The 20,035-nt window shown below is 46.0% G+C and overlaps 1 protein-coding gene across 1 annotated transcript; it reads right to left on the reverse strand.

Annotated features, from left to right (window-relative positions):
- Positions 1-520: 520 nt before the first annotated feature.
- Positions 521-19,242, reverse strand: LOC142823129 (killer cell lectin-like receptor subfamily F member 1). Its single transcript, XM_089770584.1, has 6 exons — positions 18,986-19,242; positions 12,479-12,577; positions 9,680-9,853; positions 5,331-5,485; positions 4,121-4,233; positions 521-1,142 (listed from the first exon to the last, which is right to left on the reverse strand). The coding sequence occupies exons 1-6, from the start codon at positions 19,071-19,073 to the stop codon at positions 1,019-1,021; spliced, it is 753 nt and encodes a 250-aa protein (XP_089626710.1). The 5' UTR covers positions 19,074-19,242; the 3' UTR covers positions 521-1,018.
- Between the last annotated feature and the right edge of the window lie 793 nt (positions 19,243-20,035).

Consider the following 20,035-nt stretch of genomic DNA (forward strand, 5'->3'; position numbering starts at 1 on the left):
AAGGTTGAGACACACTGCCCTCACCTATGGTATCAGGCCATGATGGGAAGATACCTCCTGGGCTTGAATCAATTATAAGGATTCTGGGTGATACATATGGGCTGTGTCTAGACTGGCCAGTTTTTCCAGAAAATCATCCGCTTTTCCGGAAAAACTTGCCCACTGTCTACATTTGCCGCTTGAATCTCCGCAAAAGCACTGACTTCCTACTGTAAGAAATCAGTGCTTTTTGCAGAAATACTATGCTGCTCCCGTTTGGGCAAAAGTCCCTTTTGTGCAAAAGTTTTGCGCAAAAGAGCCACTGTAGACAGCTGAGATTTGTTTTCCTCAAAAAAGCTCCGATCGTGAAAATGGCGATCAGGGCTTTTTTGCGGAAAAGCGCGTCTAGATTGGCCATGGACGCTTTTCCGCAAAAAGTGCTTTTGCGGAAAAGCGTCCATGCCAATCTAGACGCTCTTTTCTGAAAATGCTTTTAACGGAAAAGTTTTCCGTTAAAAGCATTTGCGGAAAATCATGCCAGTCTAGACGTAGCCTATGTAGTAATGTTGCTAGGGCATAGATTATGGCTGTATATGCTCATATTTGTACTGAGGCAACCCGCATCAATGGTCTTTGGGGCTAAGACGGGCAAGTGTGCATGAGCAATGAGTCAGGATAAACTTACGCGTTATTAGGGAAATTATTTCCAATGTGACTCAAAGAAAAGCGCTGGGAGTCTTGGTCTTTAGTATGCCAACTTCCCGAATGAAACTCTTCACAACGGGGCATGCATGTGGCGAGAGAGACTTTTCAGGGAGTCAATCCCAGCTCCTGTTAGGCCAGAGAAATAGAAGTGGAGCTAGCAATCAAGTCCCCCAATCCTCAAAGGAGCTTCCATTTTTCTTTTGAACGTTTTTATTCCAGCTTTGAAATGAAAATAAACAAACAATCCCTTGGAATATTGACCATGTGACAGATCACAAGCAAGCCTGCTTTCTGCTTCATTTCTGCAAATAGGGGGTCCTGGATGCCTTTTTAATTATATCAGGAAAGCTTCCTTCTCACAAATCCATTTAACAACAGCACTGCAGGTCTCAGAATGAATCTGCTTTCCTTTTATCACTCCACAGCTGTTCCTTTCGGCAGGGCCCACTATTGGGAACCTAGAACAAAGGAGAAATTCATAATTTGTGCATTTGAATGTATTAAACCAATGACAGCTTTTTCACCTCAAGAACTCACATTTGTAATACCTCTTGCTTTCTTCCTTCTCCTGTGTATTTTCCTACTGTGCCCTAGGGCAGTTATGATGAGCAGGTGTGTCTCAGCAGAAAAGACTTGTCGACATTACCAAAAGAGTGATTTATTCTTAAGGGAAGTCTGTGCCACTGCATAGGCGCAGAATTCATGTGTCCCGGAGAATTTTCTTTCCGTAGAAATTACAGTCTGCCCCGGAAGTGCTGCAGTTCCATCTTTTGCCCGACAGAGGTCACTGTGGCACCAGAACACAGCAGGAATGAAGAATTGCTCCAGGAGCAGAAATTCAACACCAGCACCCTGGCCACAGAATCAGGTGAGCACAGACAGAGTGGAATGCACAGGGTTTTGGGGGGCGGGGTGTTCAGAATGGCTGGGGAGGACAAACCAGGGTGAGGGATCAGGAGATAGTGGGGGTGACAGTGATGAATCAAGGGTTGAATGGGGATGGAAGTGCAAGGCCTCATGAGGAGAGGGGAGGAGACTACGGATACACATCAGGATGATGGGTGAGGGGGACAGGGGCAAATGCATCTGACTGAATGGGAGAGCTTTCAGGCCAACCAGGATCTTCATGGAGAGGTTTCCTGATCCCTAAAAAATCTCCTGCCAAAAAAGCATTCTGTTCTCTGCTGATCCCACCCACCCCAAACAACCCTCCAAGTTCACTCCCAGGCTCCTCCGCAATTAATTCTCTCTCCCTTAGCTCCTTCGTTACTCTGACTCCCCCCAGCCTTTGCCCGGATCCTGGTTCCGTATTGTAGCCAAAATTATTACTCGAAGTGCTGTACTGATATGCCTAATAAGGAATCCATTTGTTTTAAAAAACAATTTCTTGCATCTTTTTTGTTGTCTGAACAGTTACAGAAATACTTGCTGATGGATATTTTGAAATAAATTATGAAAATAATTCAAACCCACGTGGTTATATTGTGTTATTTCAACAAAATATGCCGGATTTTGTAGACTTTTAAAATATTATGGGCAGAATTTTTATTTTTATTTTGTGGGGACAGAATTCCACGAGGTGTAATAACAGCAACAAACATATAATAATTCCCACGGACATATGGCTGAATTACACTGGAGTGAAGTCGAGTACACACAGCTGGAATGTAGAGAGATATTGCCACTATCCTCAAAATCAGTGTTAAAAACCCAAAACATACACAATTAAGTTTATTTTAAAGACCTGCTGAGACATGGAAATACAGAGTTGGCAAATTAAACAACCTTAACACTGTCCTATAATGACATCATTCAAGAACTAGACAATGAAGGTATTTTAGTGTTTATAGTCCTATCTTAGATTAATAGATCTTAAGTCTCAAAAGGATGGTTTGGATCATCTACTCTGAATTTCTGTGTCCAGAAAGATACATTATGATAATCAATGCCATTCAGTATCACCCATGGAGATGCTATGGATTGTCAGAAGATTATATTCTCAGATGCAGGCCCCTTTGTGTTCTTGAACACAGCGTGCAGATGTGAATGCCTCATCTCAAAAAAGATACACTGGAATTGGAAAAGGTTCAGAAAAGGGCAACAAAAGTGATTAGAAAGATAGAATGGCTGCCAGATGAGGAGAAATTAATAGGATTGGCAATTTTCAGCTTGGAAAAAAGATGACTAAGGGGGGGATATGATGGAGGTCTATAAAATCATGATCGCTCTGGAGAAAGTGAATAAGTAAAAGTTATTTATTCCTTATAGTAACACAACAATGAGGGGTCACCAAATGAAATGAATAGTCAGCAGGTGCGAAACAAACAAAAGGAAGTTTTTTTTTCACACAGTGGAAAATGCATGCTCTGTGGAACTCCTTGCCAGAGGATGTTGTGAAGGCAAATACCATAAAGCTACATCTAGACTATGGGGCTACTTCAGGATACTTTCAGTAACCCAAAATAGCTATTCCACGTCTTTTAAATCTATTTCAAAATAGATTTCGAAAAAATGGGCTCACTATTCCAATATCCCTGTAACCTTATTCCACGAGGGTTAAGGGACATTTTAGAATAGCGGTTTATTCTGAAATTAGATTGAAATAAGATACACAATTTGCATAGCTCAAATTGCGTATCTTATTTTGACCTATGGGTTCAGTGTAGATGCACCCTAGTAGGGCTCAAAAAAGAGCTAGATAAATTATTGGAGGTTAGGTCCATCAATTGCTATTAGCCAGGATGACAGTATTGGTGTCCCTGGCCTCTGTTTGCTAGAAGTTGGGAATGGGTGACAGGGAATAAATCACTTAATTCTCTGTTCTGTTCATTCCCTCTGGGGCACCTGGCATTGGCCACTATCGGAATACAGAACACTGGGCTAGATGAACCATTAATCTGATCCAATATGGCCACACTTATGTTCTGAAAGCATGATCTTGTCCCATTAGTGAATATATTCTCTTAAAATCTTGAAACAGCAGCACACTCGTGTGCCTTGTGGAAGCAGGATATCGAATGATGCAGGGGAGTTTTATATTATGCAGCTGAGAGGTGTCCAGGAGGAAAACAGTGCAATTCCCAGCACTTCCGGTTGTCCTGGCACAACCAAACGCTGAGCTTTCTTTCTGTTAGAAAAAGAGGAAGCTGCAATCAAAGTTGTTGGCCCTAGCTCTGACCATTTAAGAGTTCTGGAATAAATGAACTCATGCAGAGACACACAGACGGATGGACTCACAGACAGACAAACACACAAATCTCTAAAATATATAGAGAGATATCTTAGAGAAATTACCTTTTTATTGACCTCTGTCATGATCTTCAATTCCTATTAGTGACAGAGGGAGGGAGTGTATCACTTTTGGTCCCTGTCAAAATCAGAAAGTCAAACTATTGTTTCTAAGCTGCTAGAAAATAGTCAACACCAGAACGCTCACCGTGTTTGATCCAGATGGGAGTTGTCCACCCAGGTCCACTTCCTCTGTGGGGATGTCATGGTGAGTCCCAGCCAAACCGGATTTGTGTCCTGAGTGACATTGGCTATGAAATCCTGTGAAGTACAAATTAGAAGGGACTGAATGAACATGCCATAAGTTGATACCATTCCCTGCAAACTCTCTTTAGACACAGGCTGTTGATTTTCAGGGGCTATCATGAGCAACGATCAGCACTACCTGAGCCAAAGCTATTTCTTTCCAAAGACAGGTCATTCTGGAGTTAGAGGGGCTCCCTAGGAACTGGCTGTTGGTGTTGGGCTGAGATGCCTGGGAGAAGGGATTGCCCTGCATGCTGTTTGACCTTCTCTGTTCCAGGGCTGGTATTCCTGTGTAAATAGCAAGTCATCCCGGACTCCATGTTGTTAACTTCTCCTGCACCAGAAATCACTCAACAAGGTCCCAAAATGCTGCTTCTGCTTGGCAAAGGAGCAGCAGTAGTGTTAGAAATAGGGGCAATAATATTATAACAAGTGACCTATTACCCCAGCTGCAGTGTATGTAATTTCATAGAATCATAGAATACTAGGACTGGAAGGGACCTCGAGAGGTCATCGAGTCCAGTCCCTTGCCCTCATGGCAGGACCAAATACTGTCTAGATCATCTCTGATAGACATTTATCTAACCTACTCTTAAATATCTCCACAGATGGAGATTCCACAACCTCCCTGGGCAATTTATTCCAGTGTTTGACCACCCTGACAGTTAGGAACTTTTTCGTAACGTCCAACTGAAACCTCCCTTGCTGCAATTTAAGCCCATTGCTTCTTGTTCTATCCTCAGAGGCCAAGATGAACAAGTTTTCTCCCTCCTCCTTATGACACCCTTTTAGATGAATGAAAACAGCTATCATGTCCCCCCTCAGTCTTCTCTTTTCTAAACTAAACAAACCCAATTCCTTCAGACTTCCCTCATAGCTCATGTTCTCTAGACCTTTAATCATTCTCGTTGCTCTTCACTGGACCCTCTCCAATGTCTCCACATCTTTCTTTAAATGCGGTGCCCAGAACTGGACACAATACTCCAACTGAGGCCTAACCAGTGCAGAGTAGAGCGGAAGAATGACTTCTCATGTCTTGCTCACAACACATCTGTTAATGCATCCCAGAATCACGTTTGCTTTCTTTGCAACAAATTTGCCTTTTACTTTACCATCTCCTTTTCATCCTGGATCACCAGGAGGTGAGACCTCTTCGCTAAGCAATCATCATTGCTCCTGTTCCAAATTCCACTCTCTTTAGATGCCCAGTAGCATTTTCCCTCATGCATGTGCCAGTCCGTGGGGCAGAATTTGCACCCGGAGCCCTCTGGAGTAAGGAAAGAAGATAGTTTAGTTTAAGGATAGGACTTGTTGCCGGATGGCAGGAAACACTGCAGCCCAGGGGGAAGGTGCATTGGTAGAGGTGTCAGCCAGACCTCTGGTATTGCAGAATGGAATTGCAGAGCTGGAAGTTTGTGGGGATCTAGTGCTTTTATTTGAACGTGTAAATCATTAGACTGTGTACATAGACATGGTCAGTGAATGAAGTCTCCCCCATCCACCCAAACATCATGCAAAATAGAAAACTAGAGCTGTCCAGCAAAAAGATTGCAATTTCTGCTGGCCGCCTTCTGGTGCATTTAAAAGATAAGTAGTGGGTAATGTTCCCTCTAATCTTTTCCATCCATGTGTGGGCTTTTTCCATGTATGTGCAGAATAATTTCCTCAGCTCTTAAAGTTTCCTCAGCTCTTATAGTTTTTCAGGTGGTGGCATCAAAATGGGATTATTACACCTCATTGCCACTTTTGAACAGCAATGTTGCTTTGCCAGTTTGGGTAGCTACATTTCCCCCCTCCCTTAATTCCCTGTGAAATTGCAGTTGGATATTTCTGCTCTTTAGCTCTTGCATACAGTGTTGTAGTGCGCTGCTAAAGAACCAAAAAGTTCCTCCCCAGAGATGGCTGCTTATTGTTGATAGATGATTTATGGTAGGGAGGTTGCTAAACCAGTGTTTCTCAACCAGTGGTATGCGTACCTTTAGAGGTACTCGAGAGAAGTCTGGGGAGTATGTAAACACAACTGAAATTTGGAGAAAACTGAATTTTTGTTTTACGTTTTACAGCATTTTATTATTTTTGTACTTTTAACACCCAAAAATTTCATCGCCCACTCAGCTACAATTAAGTTGTTTAAACAAATATGTTGCAATGGTAGAAAAAATATGGTGTGTCTGAAAACTGTAGGTACTTGGGGTACTTATAATTTTTATTTTTTTAAAGGGGTACTTTATAAAAATAAGGTTGAGAAACATTGCTCTAAACCAGGGGTCTCCAAACTTTTCAGCCCGAGGGCCGCATTAACTATCAAACAGCAGTTCGGGGGCCGACTACACACTTGAGGTCCAAATAAAAAACAATCAAAACATGGATGTTGTTTTTAATTATTTATTTAATATTATTTTATTCAGTTATTATTTAATAACACATTGATACACTACACATGAACACCTGTATTAGTGTGAATGGTGAAATTGTTTCCTGGATGCCAAAATAGCAGACATTTCTGGCTTTAGATTTGTTGTCCCTAACATCAACAGTGACCTGAGATTATCATCGGACAAGTTTGTTCTCATATTGTTCTTCACATATTTCATTCTTGAAAATGTTTGTTCACACAGGTATGTTGTTCCAAAGATTGAAAGGTACCTTGATGCAAAAGTTTTGACATTAGGAAAGTCTTCCTTGGGCAAAAACTGGTAAAAACCCACCAGTCCTATTTTGAACTTGTCCCTAAGGAGGTCATTTGCTTGCAATTCAATGACTTCCAGCTGCAGTTCATCTGGGCAACTGGCCACATCTGCTTCAAATGGGTTTTGAAACAATCTCACTTCTTCTGCCTTTGAATCCAAGTCAGAAAACCGCTGCTGAAACTGCAGCTGGAGGTCTTTGATGATCTCACATGCAAATGACGTGGGGAACTCAGCTGTTGCTTCAGCCATGAAGACCTTGCACTGCTGAAAGTGCGTCAAGTTGTTGGCCTGTACTTGTTCCAAAAACAAGACAAGTTTGGATCTGAAGGCCTTTAGGTGGGTGTATAGATCAGAAACTAGATTTTGCTCTCCTTGTAGTTTTAGGTTCAGAAAATTTAAATGACTAGTTATGTCTGCAGCAAAAGCCAATTTCCATACCCACTCTTCATCAGACAGTAATGGCTGTGGCTTGCCTTTACTTTCCAGGAAGTCACCTATTTCCTTTCTTAACTTAAATACTCTGCTCAGAACTTTCTCACAACTTAGCCATCTTACTGCTGTGTAATATGGTAAATCTTGTGATTCTGTGTCTGTATCTTTCAACATGTCTCTGAACTGTCTATGGTTGAGCCCATGTGACCTTATTAAATTCACCATCTTCACCACAGGATTCAGTACACTGCTAATGTCCACATATTTAGCACACAAAGCTTGCTGGTGAATAATACAGTGCAGGAACATTGGTTGTATAATGTTTTTCTCATTACACATCTGCTTCACTTGTCCAACCAAGCCTTTCTTTATGCCACTCATGTTCTTTCCTCCATCAACAGTCAGGCAACTGAGGTTAGTCCAGTCCAAGTTATAATCAGCAAATGTTTTTTTCAACTCATTGAATATATCCTCTCCGGTAACAGTGCCATACATGCTATGTAGGGAAGCCAGCTCTTGTGTTATGTTCATGTCTTCATCCACACCTCTAATGAACACAAGCAGTTGAGAGGTGGAGCAGCTGTCCAGCGATTCATCCATTGCAATTGAAAAATGGCGAAACTTGCTTGCATTTTTCGCTATTTGAGTCACAATGTTTTCACCCATGTCTGCAACACGGCGGGCAATGGTATTCGCACCCAAAGCTACGTTTTCAAATTGTTTTGACTTTTCTGGGCAAAGTTCCTCAGCCACTTCCAACAAACATTCCTTCACTACTTCACCATCTGTAAAGGGTTTGCCACTTTTAGCCAGGACGTAGGCAACTTTATAACTGGCCTTAGTTAAGGATTCATTTTCATTTGAGGATTTACTGAACAATGTCCTCTGAGATGTGAGTTGATTTTGTAATTTAGAAAATTTTTCGGCACGGACTTTACCCTTCAACTGTACATATTTCTCCTGATGTTTGCTTTGATGATGACGGCGCAGGTTGTATTCTTTCATCACAGCCACGGTTTCGTTGCAAATCACACACAATGCTTTCTCGCCGGATTTGATGAAGAAGTATTTCAAACTCCATTCTTCTTGAAATTGCCGACACTCATCGTCTATTTTTCTTTTCCTCTTCTCGGCCATCGCTGGGCACTAAAATAAAGTGAATTCAACATGAATAAATAATGAAACTGAAAGTATCTTGCACACAATATCGCTCAAAAAACCTGATTATGCGAACTAATTTTGTCGCAATAATAGCTGCAAATGACCCGAAACAATTTTTAAAAATTCTTATGATTTCTTAAGTTAAACTTACCTGAATATAGTGTGCAAATATATCCACTTAAGGTAGAGAGATTGTTGCTTTTAATGTTTCCTCTTCAGAATATTCGCCTGCGAATCCGTTTCTCCTGGAAGGGGGGGGCTTTTCCCCCTGCTCTCCCCTTCCTCTGCACGCTGTCCTCCCCTCCTGCTTGCCACCGCTCACTCCTTCCCCCCTCCGGGCGGAAGGGGTCACCTTTTTAAAGTTCCCGCCGGGGTTCACGTTCCCCCGCACGTCGCCGGGCGGGCGTTACCACCACCGCCCATCCTGCCCCCTGATTGGCCGGCTGCCCTGTCAGTCTGGGCGGGGGAACGCCGCCCGTGCTAACCCCCGCCCCTGCGCCGTTTGCCGCCGCGCGGCCGCTTGTCAGAGGAGCGGCCCGCTTCTCATGCCCCCTGATTGGCCGGCTGCCCTGTCAGTCTGGGCGGGGGAACGCAGCCCGTGCTAACCCCCGCCCCCTGCGCCGTTTGTCGCCGCGCGGCCGCTTGTCAGAGGAGCGGCCCGCTTCTCCTGCCCCCTGATTGGCCGGCTGCCCTGTCAGTCTGGGCGGGGGAACGCCGCCCGTGCTAACCCCCGCCCCCTGCGCCGTTTGCCGCCGCGTGGCCGCTTGTCAGCGGAGCGGCCCGCTTCTCCTGCCCCGGCGCGGCGTGAGTACACGCCGCACAACCCCTAACAGAGCAAGAAGGGCCCGTTCGGCGGCACCCCAGGGACGGTCTCCACGGGCCGGATGAGAGGGCCTCGCGGGCCGCATCCGGCCCGCGGGCCGTAGTTTGGAGACCCCTGCTCTAAACCATAGTTAAAGCCATAGGGTGATCTTTTCCCCCCGCAGGACACTGTTGTGTATATGGTGGGATATAGGAGGAGTGGAAGAATCTTTCAACCTTTGGGGATGCAAGATTCACAAGCAATGAGGGTATTTATGGCACATATGGAAGCAACCTGTTCTGTGTGTACTGAATTACAAAGTTGCCACTAGACGTCACCGCAGTGCAGGAAGCTGCAGTGGTACCTATGAGGTTACCTTCTGAGCGACTGTAGGAAGGCTGACACAGAAATTGTTTCAAGTGAGACAGGAACTCTTCCAGGTTAGTGGTGTGTCTGGTTCCATTGGTGAAAACGTAGGTGGCACCGTCGTTATTCATGCTATTCGTTGCTGCTCTGGTCTGTTCTTCACAACGGACGTGTAACTGGAAAACTTTACGACAGCACCAACATCAGTGACAAGAGGGGGTCAGAGAAAACTTTCACCATGATTTCAACAGCTTCCACCCCACCATCAACCTCAGCATGGACCAATCTACACGGGAGGTCCATTTCCTGGACACCACGATACAAATAAGTGACGGTCATATCAATACCACCCTATACCGAAAACCTACCGACTGCTATACTTACCTGCATGCCTCCAGTTTCCATCCCGGACACACCACACGATCCATTGTTTACAGCCAAGCACTGAGGTACAACCGCATATGCTCCAACCCCTCAGACAGAGACCTACACCTACAAGATCTTCAACAAGCATTCTGTAAACTGCGATACCCACACGAGGAAGTGAGGAGACAGATTGACAGAGCCAGACATGTACCCAGAAGCCTCCTGCTACGGGACAAGCCCAAGAAAGAAACCAACAGAACACCACTGGCCTTCACCTACAGTCCCCAGCTAAAACCTCTCCAACGCATCATTAGTGATCTTCAACCCATCCTGGACAATGATCCCTCGCTTTCACAGGCCTTGGGAGGTAGGCCGGTCCTTGCCCACAGACAACCTGCCAACCTGAAGCATATTCTCACCAGCAACTATACACCGCACCATAATAACTCGAACTCAGGAACCAATCCTTGCAACAAACCTCGGTGCCAACTCTGCCCACATATATACACCAGCAACACCATCACAGGACCTAACCAGATCAGCCATACTGTCACTGGTACATTCTCCTGCACATCCACCAACGTAATATATGCCATCATGTGCCAACAATGCCCCACTGCTATATACATCGGCCAAACAGGACAGTCCCTACGTAAAAGAATCAATGGACACAAATCTGATATTAGGAATGGCAACATACAAAAACCTGTAGGGAACACTTCAGTCTTCCTGGACACACAATTGCAGATCTAAAAGTAGCCATCCTGCAGCAAAAAAACTTCAGGACCAGACTTCAAAGAGAAACTGCTGAGCTACAGTTCATCTTTAAGTTTGACACAATCAACTCTGGATTAAACAAAGACTGTGAATGGCTTGCTAACTACAAAAGCAGCTTCTGTTCTCTTGGAATTCACACCTCCAGATCAGCTGCTAGAAGTGGGCCTCATCCTCCTTGATTGGATCCACCTGGTCATCTCCAGCCTGATCCTGGCCTGCATATTTATTCCTGCCTCTGGAAATTTCCACTACATGCATCTGACGAAGTGGGTCTTTGCCCATGAAAGCTTATGCTCCTACACTTCAGTTAGTCTATAAGGTGCCACAGGACTCCTCGTCGCTTTTGCAGATTCAGACTAACACGGCTACCCCTCTGATACTTGAGAGAAAACTGAGTGTTTAATGGGGTTGTCACCTTTGTGGAACAAATATCTGGGATGTCCAGGATGATCCTGAGCCTGTGTAATTAAACAGCAGACTGGCTGTGTACACGGAGCATCTAGACTGATTAAAAGAATGACCTTGGGAAAACCTAGCCAGGAGTTATGAACCTGAGCAGATACAAAATTCGTTTGTAGATCCCTGCAAATTTACAGATATCTGATTTATATCCACCGGTATCCACATCCACATTATTGTGGCTGTGGATACCAATTTTGTATCTGCGCAGAGCCGTAACTGTAAGTTGTAATCCCCTTTTCCCTACACATTTAACTGGGACATGATCTAGGCACATCCCAGGACTCTCATGTTTCCAGCTCTGATGTACATTTTGTTCATAGAATCATAGAATCATAGAACACTAGAACTGGAAGGGACCTTGAGAGGTCATCGAGTCCAGTCCCCTGCCCTCATGGCAGGACCAAACACCATCTAGACCATCCCTGATAGGGGTCTATCCAACCTGCTCTTAAATATCTCCAGACATGGAGATTTCACAACCTCCCTAAGCAATTTATTCCAGTGTTTAACCACCCTGACAGTTAGGAAGTTTTTTGTAATGCCCAACCTAAACCTCTCTTGCTGCAGTTTAAGCCCCTTGCTTCTTGTCCTATCCTCAGAGGACAAAGAGAACATTTTTTCTCCCTCCTCCTTGTAACATTCTTTTAGCTACTTGAAAACTGCTATCATTCCCTCTCTAAGTCTTCTCCTTTCCAAACTAAACAAGCCCAATTCTTTCAGTCTTTCCTCATAGCTCATGTTCGCTAGACCTTTCATCACTCTTGTTGCTCTTTTCTGGACCTTCTCCAATTTCTCCACATTTTTCTTGAAATATGGTGCCCAGAACTGGACACAATACTCCGAGTGATGTCTAACCAGAGCAGAGTAGAGCGGAAGAATGACTTCTCATGTCTTCCTCACAACACTCTTGTTAATACCTCCCAGAATCATGTTTGCTTTTTTTGCAACATTCTCCCACTGTTGACTCATATTTAGCTTGTGGTCCACTATGGCTCCTGGCTACCTTTCTGCATTACTCCTTCCTAGGCTGTCATTTCCCATTCTTCATATCATATGGTGACCTGCAATGAGGATGTGCCGGGGGTTCTGATCACATAACACATTGGAAGCAGAAGTGGAATCTCAATGGCATGTGGGAAAAGGAGAATTCATGGTACACTGTTACATACCTGTGCAAAGGGTTATAAGCCCTGGAACTACTCACCCCACAGCCCCAGTGCTATCACAGCAGCCAGCAGGACAATATTCCCAGCCCATCCGACCCCTAGAGCAATTCGAATACAGCGGGCACGCTCACAGGAATCTGCAACAATCCATATGTGGAGCTCATTCTAACACCCCTTCTGCTTCTCTGCCAAGCAGAAGCAACATGCCAGGGCCTTGTTGGGTGGTTTCCAGTGTAGGAGAAGACAACAACATGGAGTCTGGGACTACTTACTATATTTATACATAAATCCCAGTCCTGGAACAGAGATGGTCAAACAGCAGTCAGAGATAATAACAGTGAGACATGGGATGCTGTTGTATAGCCCATAGCATATTTATGTAACACCAGAAGCAATTATTTGAAGTGTCTTACCAGAATACCATATGTCAAAGCTGAAGATATACTAAAGATAACTATGGGTATGTCTACACTACAGCACTAAGCTAATTCAAATTAGCGCATCCAGACTTAAAAACTAGTTCGAATTAGCGTTTTGCTAATTCGAACTAGCATGTCCACATTGAGAGGACCCTGAACCGAGGTTAAGGATGGCCGGAAGCAGTGCCGGCAGGGCATCAGATTAGGACTTAGAGCGTGGAACTGCTGTCTCAGGCTAGCCGAGGGATGTTCTTAAAAGGCCCCGACCCCCACTCTGGACAGACAGTTCTCAGGGGTTCCCCACTTGCAAAGCAGTCCTGGCTTGGAGTGCCCTGAGTGCCCACACTCGGCACATCACAGCACTCGGCCATCAGCCCGGCTGCACTTGCCGCAGGCTGCCATTCGGGGTGAGGGGTCAATCGTGGGGCTGCAGAAGAGCTTCCACCCCAAGGAGCCTGCAGAGCCAGCCCAGTCCTCCCCATCGGGGGCTCGTACCCCATTCCACCCTCACCTCCTTCCACTTACCCCTCCCTAGCCCCCCTTCCTGATGTACAAAATAAAGGACACGTGTGTTCAAAAATAGAATCTCTCTTTATTGAACAAAACTGGGGGAGACTGGGAAAAGGAGGTGGGAGAGGGGAAGAGAGAGGGTGGGAGAGGGGAGGGCAACTAAAATGATGAGGGGTTTGGAACAGGTCCCATACAAAGAGAGGCTAAAGAGACTGGGACTTTTCAGCTTAGAAAAGAGGAGACTGAGGGGGGATATGATAGAGGTCTATAAAAGCATGAGTGGTGTGGAAAGGGTGCATACAGAAAAGTTCTTCATTAGTTCCCATAATAGAAGGACTAGAGGACACCAGATGAAATGAATGTGTAGCAGGCTTCAAACTAACAACAGAAAGTTCTTCTTCACAAAGCAAATAGTCAACCTATGGAACTCCTTGCTGCAGGAGGCTGTGAAGGCTAGAACTAGAACAGAGTTTAAAGAGAAGTGAGATAAAGTGATGGAGGTTGGGTCCATGGAGTGCTATTAGCCAGGGGGTAGAAATGGTGTCCCTGGCCTCTGTTTGTGGAAGGCTGGAGATGGATGGCACGAGAGAAATGGCTTGGTCATTGTCTTCGGTCCATCCTCTCCAGGGTACCTAGTGTTGGCCGCTGTCGGCAGACAGGCTACTGGGCTAGATGGACCTTTGGTCTGACCCAGTACAGCCATTCTAAGCTCAGGGCTCAGGGTCAGCGGTCTCACTGGACCACTTTGATTTTCATGCAAACCTGCTCCTGGGTGGCCAGGTTGGCAGCTATCCTGCCCTAGACGGCCACTTTCCTGTGCCTAGTGCGGAGGTCGTGGATGAGGTCCATGGTGTCTGCACTAGACCAGGCAGGCGCCCGCCTCTTGTGGAGCTGAGCAGGCTCCTGGGAGCCGCCAGCCTGGTTCCAGGAAGAGGCGGAGGCCTGTGTGGCAGCGGGTGGCTGGCTGGAGCCGTGCCAGGTGCAGGGTCTGCTGGCTGGGTGCTAGCAGGCTTACACCTGGCACAGGCACCGTAGCCAGCCCGTGCCCCTTTAAGGGATCCGGGTCTGGGAGGGGGGCAGAAGAGTTTCCCTGGTGGTGCCCAAAGTGGCCACCAGGGAAAGCTGGGGAGGGCTAGCCTCCCTCTAGTTCGAATTAAGTGGCTACACAGCCCTTAATTCGAACTAGTTAATTTGAACTAGGCGTTAGTCCTTGTAGAATGAGGTTTACCTAGTTCGAATTAAGCGCTCTGCTAGTTTGAATTAAGTTCGAACTAGCGGTTTGTGTGTATAGACGCTATGAAAGTTAATTCGAACTAACGGCTGTTAGTTCGAATTAACTTTGTAGTGTAGACATACCCTATGAGAGAAACAAGGAAAGTGAAGTAACATCATTTAAGGGATCAATTTCTGTTGGTGACAGACAAGTTTTCAAGACACACGGAGTTCTTCTTCAACGCTTCTCTCTTCCATCAAGAGAAATTGGGCCAATAAAAGATATTACCTCACCCACCTTCTTCTTCGAATATCCTGGCACCAACACAGCTGTACTCCACTGCAAACAATGTCAACCCGTTAACAAATGAACCGTCACTGACTGGTTGGCTCTGTCACATAAAGGGTGAGGTCCTAGGTACTTCCCTTTGTGGCTACCCAGAGAATCTGTGCTTCAGCCATACCAGTTGAGGCAAGTGGAAAGCTGTATTAAAACTACAAGCTAGCTCTTTAAATAAACAGGAAAATAAAACAAGACAAGGAGACCGGTGGAACCTTAAAGGTTAACAATTTTATTATGGGATAAGCTTTTGTGAGTTGCAGCTCACTTCATCAGATGCATGAAGTGAAAGTGACAGAAACTGACAGTAGGGCTACAGACATGGAAGTGTTGGTAGAGTTACAGAGAAGGGAATGTTACCTCAGAGCTAATTCAGTCAAGGTGGATGTGAACAACAAGGTCAGAATACCTAAAGGGAACGATTGCTTATTGTAATGAGAGAGCTTTTCCCAATCCCAAATTCAGACCCATACTGATGGGGTGCGTCTAGACTGGCATGATTTTGCAGAATTGCTTTTAACAGAAAAGTTTTTCCGTTAAAAGTATTTCTGCAAAAGAGCGTCTAGATTGGCACGGGTGCCTTTGTGCAAAAAGTGCTTTTGCGTAAAAGCATCCATGGCCAGTCTAGACACGATTTTGCGCAAGAAAGCCCCGATCGCCATTTTCACCATCAGGGCTTTTTTGTGCAAAACAGTTCTTCCCTGTCTACACTGGCCCTCTCGCGCAAAAATATTTGTGCAAGAGGGCTTTTTCCTGAGCGGGAGCGTCAGTGTATTTGTGCAAGAACACTGACAATCTTACATGAGATCGTCAGTGTTCTCGTACAAATTCAAGCGGCCAGTGTAGACAGCTGGCAAGTTTTTGCCAGTCTAAACGCAGCCATGGTGTCAAATGTGCATATGAATTCCAGATCAAAACCAGTCTGCAACATGAAACAGCGGAAATAAGTAATTTTTCCCTTTCAGTATTCTCGCCTTCTTATTCATATCTGTCCCAATTGATTAGCTCTAATGTAACACCCTCATCTCTGTAACCGTACCACCTGTTTCTTTTTCTTTCACTTCATGCATCTGATAAAGTGAGTTGCAATTCACGAAAGCTCATGCCATAATAAAATTGTTAGTCTTTAAGGCATGACAGGACCCCTTGTTGTTTTTGATGAAACACAGTGTAGACGTAGCCAATATGTCGGGCTCTGCCCAAGAGCATGTGAGCTGATTAGAACAAGCAAAGAAAGAATTATCATCTTCACGCAAGGATCCCCTTCACTTTCCGTATTTTCTGATTCTTCTCTGAACATTTCCCAGGTTTTGAAAAAGCCAGGACTCAAGTTTTCCCGATTTTTTTTTCATGCAAATTTGGCTTTTTTGAGACCCAAGAATTTTTTGGCAGAAGAAGTAGACCTGAAACTTAAAATCAAGTGGGAGGAGGAAGATTCCACACCTTGACTACTGACCACACTTTGAGGGGAGGGCCCTTCCGGACCCTGGCCCTGCACCACAGCCTAACCTGCTTCCTGTGCATGAGTTCTGTCTGACTAGGGTCTGTCTGCCTTGGAGAGCAAGATGGAGAGACGGTCTGGTACTGGCAGCCAACCCGACCCACACAGAACCACCTTCCTGACTCTATACAGAGCTTCAGTGTGGTCCCAGGGAGCAGATGGGGCTGTGCTAAGGGCCGAGATCAGGAGAAGACTCTGTCTGATCGAAGAGCCAGTACTCACAGGCTATGTCTACATTTCGCTCTCTTGTGCAAGAACATATGCAAATGAGGCATGCCTCATTTGCATATGTTCTTGCGCAGGAGAGCGCAATGTAGACGTAGCCACAGTGTGCAGCACTCCATTCCCCTCCTGATCAATGTTCCCTCTGATCTTTTCAGTCCACATGTAGAATAAATTTTGTTCTGTGCACTGAGGCATATGCCAATGTGCACCACTAGTAGAAACAAAAAAGCTAGCTGTCAGCTCTCTGCTAATCGGCTGGTGGTATTTGAATCCCTCCTGAGTCGCCGCACAAGCGCATAGCTCACAGGGAACACTGCTCTTCTTGATCCCAGCCCTGTCTGCTTCCTCTGAGCAATGGGGGAACAAGATGAGCAGGGAGCATGATCTCAATAGCTGAGACCACCAGACTGCTATATTGTAAGTACCCCCTCTTCCATGGCCTCCAAGAGTATCAGGTTCCCCTTGGACCCATCCACTATGTTTTGTTTTCAGTTTTGACTATGTGTACTCCTTTTAAAAATTTTAGAATAAAGAGTGATAAAATCCCAGCAATTTTTTTTAATAAGGGCCTTTGTTTTCATCCCCATGCTACAAGGGGGAAACTGAGGCACACAGGTGATTTGCCCCAGGACTCTTCAGCAGCAGGCGAGGGTCTCAGCCACAAGAGCAATTTTCTTTGTTAAAGACTAAAACAACTATGGAGTTTACAGCGCAAACTGTAGGCAGTGCGCCGCAAAATAAACAACAAAACAACCTTTGTGTCGGTCTTTGCGTGGAAAATACAGCTTGTTGATGTGTGCCAAAGTTTCCTCTCACCTAAGAATGACACACACACTTCAGAGAAAACTTAAAAAACAACAAGTGGTCTGGTAGCACTTTATAGACTCACATGTTTTGTTAGTCTATAAAGTGCTACCAGACCATTTGTTGTTTTTTAAGATTATCTTGTACGGACTAACTTGGCTACCCCCAATACTTTAGAGAGGCGAGGGAGAAGAGATGTTATCTTTTATTGGCTCACTTGATTACTTGTGTGACTGGGCCCTGTCCCATGCTCTCTGAAAATTGGCTTATGCATATGCATCTCTCTCTCATTGATAAAGAAGCTGCGCCTTATGGACTCTCTCTGTGTAAAACTGTTATACAGAGTAAGGCGGATTTATCTGGGGTTTTGATCCTCTTCGGGGCTGAACTCTTGACTTCTGTTAATGGCCTTAGAGCTGGGCCTTCTCAGGGCTGACCTGATGTGTGTGTGTTGTTCTGATGGGGGGTGGGGGCTGTTACTTCCGTGTCTTGGCTGGGGGAGACCAAATCATGGTGGAGAGCACCAAAGGGCAGGTAGGTGGGCACTGTGGCATGGTCAGCCCCAAGGGGACCTCTGAGTTACAACCCATCACAACCAATTCTGTTCATTCCCTCGGGGGCATCTGCCGTTGGCCACTGTCAAAAGACTGGATGGTCCTTTGATCTGACCCAATACGACTGCCCTTATGTTCTTATTGGATCAAGTTCAGTTGGTGGAAGAGACAAGCTTTTGAGCTGCACACACCTGAAGGAAAGCTCCGTGTGGCTGGAAAGTTTGTTTCTTCCACCAACCCAAGTTGGTCTGGTAAAAGCTTTGCCCACCTATCTTGTCTCTCTCCTATCCTAGGACCAACACAGCTACACTTCATGTGCACAGCTCAAGGGAGACAGAGATTTTTCTGCCTCTAAGACAGTTACACGGGTTGGGGAAGCTCATTCAGAATCAGGCCTGTGCTGATAAATGCCTGCTGTTTGAAGTCTGTTTGGAGGCCAGCTGGACCGCTACTGGTTTTAATGTCAGCCCTCGAGAAGAATTAGTTCTCATCTGACATTTAGGCCCGGAACGGTGCTATGCAGCGTAGTTAACCCTACCACACATAGTGAGTAGCAGGGGTGGATATAGGGCAGGGCGAACAGGGCGACCGCCCCGGGCCCCGCGCTCCAAAAAGCCTCGCGCATGCGCCGTGGCAAAGGGGGGGCCCCACGAAATTACGCTGCCCGGGGCCCTGCAAAACGGTCATCTGCCCCTGGTGAGTAGTTGCTGGAACAAATCTTTAGCTGTGACATTGGAAATACAAAATTAAAGGGCAGATTCAGCCAGTCTTACTCCCTGTGAACCATCCACTCACCCTGAGATGCTTTCACTCATCTCTTCTGAAATGCAGCACATAAAGGATCAGGCGAGGGCTGTTAGAGCCGTCCAGTGGAGTTGGGTGCCCGATTCTAGTAAATTGCAGCTCCGCTGGTTTTCTTTAAAGCCAGCCTGTAATTGCTGTGTTGCAAAAGCAGGTACCCAGGGCGCTCGAAGACTTACCATGGGCCCCACCTCCTGCTGCGTGGCGGCCTGCCTGTCTCTGCTTCTGCCGGAGGTCTAATGCCATGTAGCCCTCTTCGTCTTCCATTGGCCAAGTGTGTCCCTGCTTTGATTTCCCAGCAGGGGCTCAGAGCGGGGCAAGGAGGTGCCCCATTAACTGGCCATCAGGCATGATCTGTGCAGCTCAGGGCACCTACAAGCACTGACCGTTCTTCACTAGAAACCACACAGGAAATGCAGACATTGCGTGGTGTGCATTAAGTGGCTACCGCTCTGTCTTTCCCCCTCCCCTGGATTGTTCTGAGAACCGAACGGGCCGGGTAGATCGGCTTTGAATTCAAGCGGGTCAGGGCCCCCCAACTAGCCCTGCAGAATGGGGTTTACAACCACTGAAAGTTCGCCCTGTGTCCACACTAACCGCCTCCTAAATCATTTCCACCGTGACATCCTCTGGGTACCAAAACCAATCTTCCCAGCTCAGCCGCAGAAGCAGTGCATTCTGGGAAACTCCGCAAACCCTCCTCCCCCAAGGCACTGAGGGGCAGCAATGGGAGGGGAGAGATGGACATGTATAAATCACTGGCCAAGACGTGGTCTGTGACCCCAGCTATGGGTGACCTGCAGAGGCTATAGGTCTGTTACAGCCCTGCACACGGCCTCTGGCTCTCTTGTGCACACTATAGGGGCTCACACTTCTAGCTCTGAAGCTGCCTGGTTCAATTCCTGCTGGTGCTCATCAAGTAAGTGCCCATTTTTCCAGTCCTTTTACCATTCTCATGGCTCTCCCCAAGCCTTTCCAATTTAGCAACATGTTTCCTGGATTGTGGGCACCAGATCTGGACACAGGATCCCAGCAGTGATCACACCAGGGCCAAAACCAGATGTAAATATCTTCCCAGCTCCTTCAAGAGTCCCCTGTTTCTACATCTCAGGGTCATCTTAGCCCTTTCGGCCACAATGTTGTACTGGGACAGGAGTACGTGGGAAGACAGCCTCATGGTATGTGTGTTAGTAGCATTCTGAGGCAGGCCTTAACATGGGCAGAGTTAA

This window comes from Pelodiscus sinensis, chromosome 19, assembly GCF_052426305.1.
Source record: "Pelodiscus sinensis isolate ZL-2025 chromosome 19, ASM5242630v1, whole genome shotgun sequence".
NCBI classification, from domain to species: domain Eukaryota; kingdom Metazoa; phylum Chordata; order Testudines; family Trionychidae; genus Pelodiscus; species Pelodiscus sinensis.

Bases quoted from the DNA above. Each gene is read 5' to 3' on its own strand.
- LOC142823129 (XM_089770584.1), bottom strand. From the start codon at position 19,073: ATGGAAGACGAAGAGGGCTACATGGCATTAGACCTCCGGCAGAAGCAG. The intron at 9,854-12,478 runs GTGAGTAGTTCC...GCTGTCGTAAAG, and splicing joins GATAGCACTGGGGCTGTGGG to TTTTCCAGTTACACGTCCGT. The intron at 5,486-9,679 runs GTAACCTCATAG...TCCTTACTCCAG, and splicing joins TTCCTACAGTCGCTCAGAAG to AGGGCTCCGGGTGCAAATTC.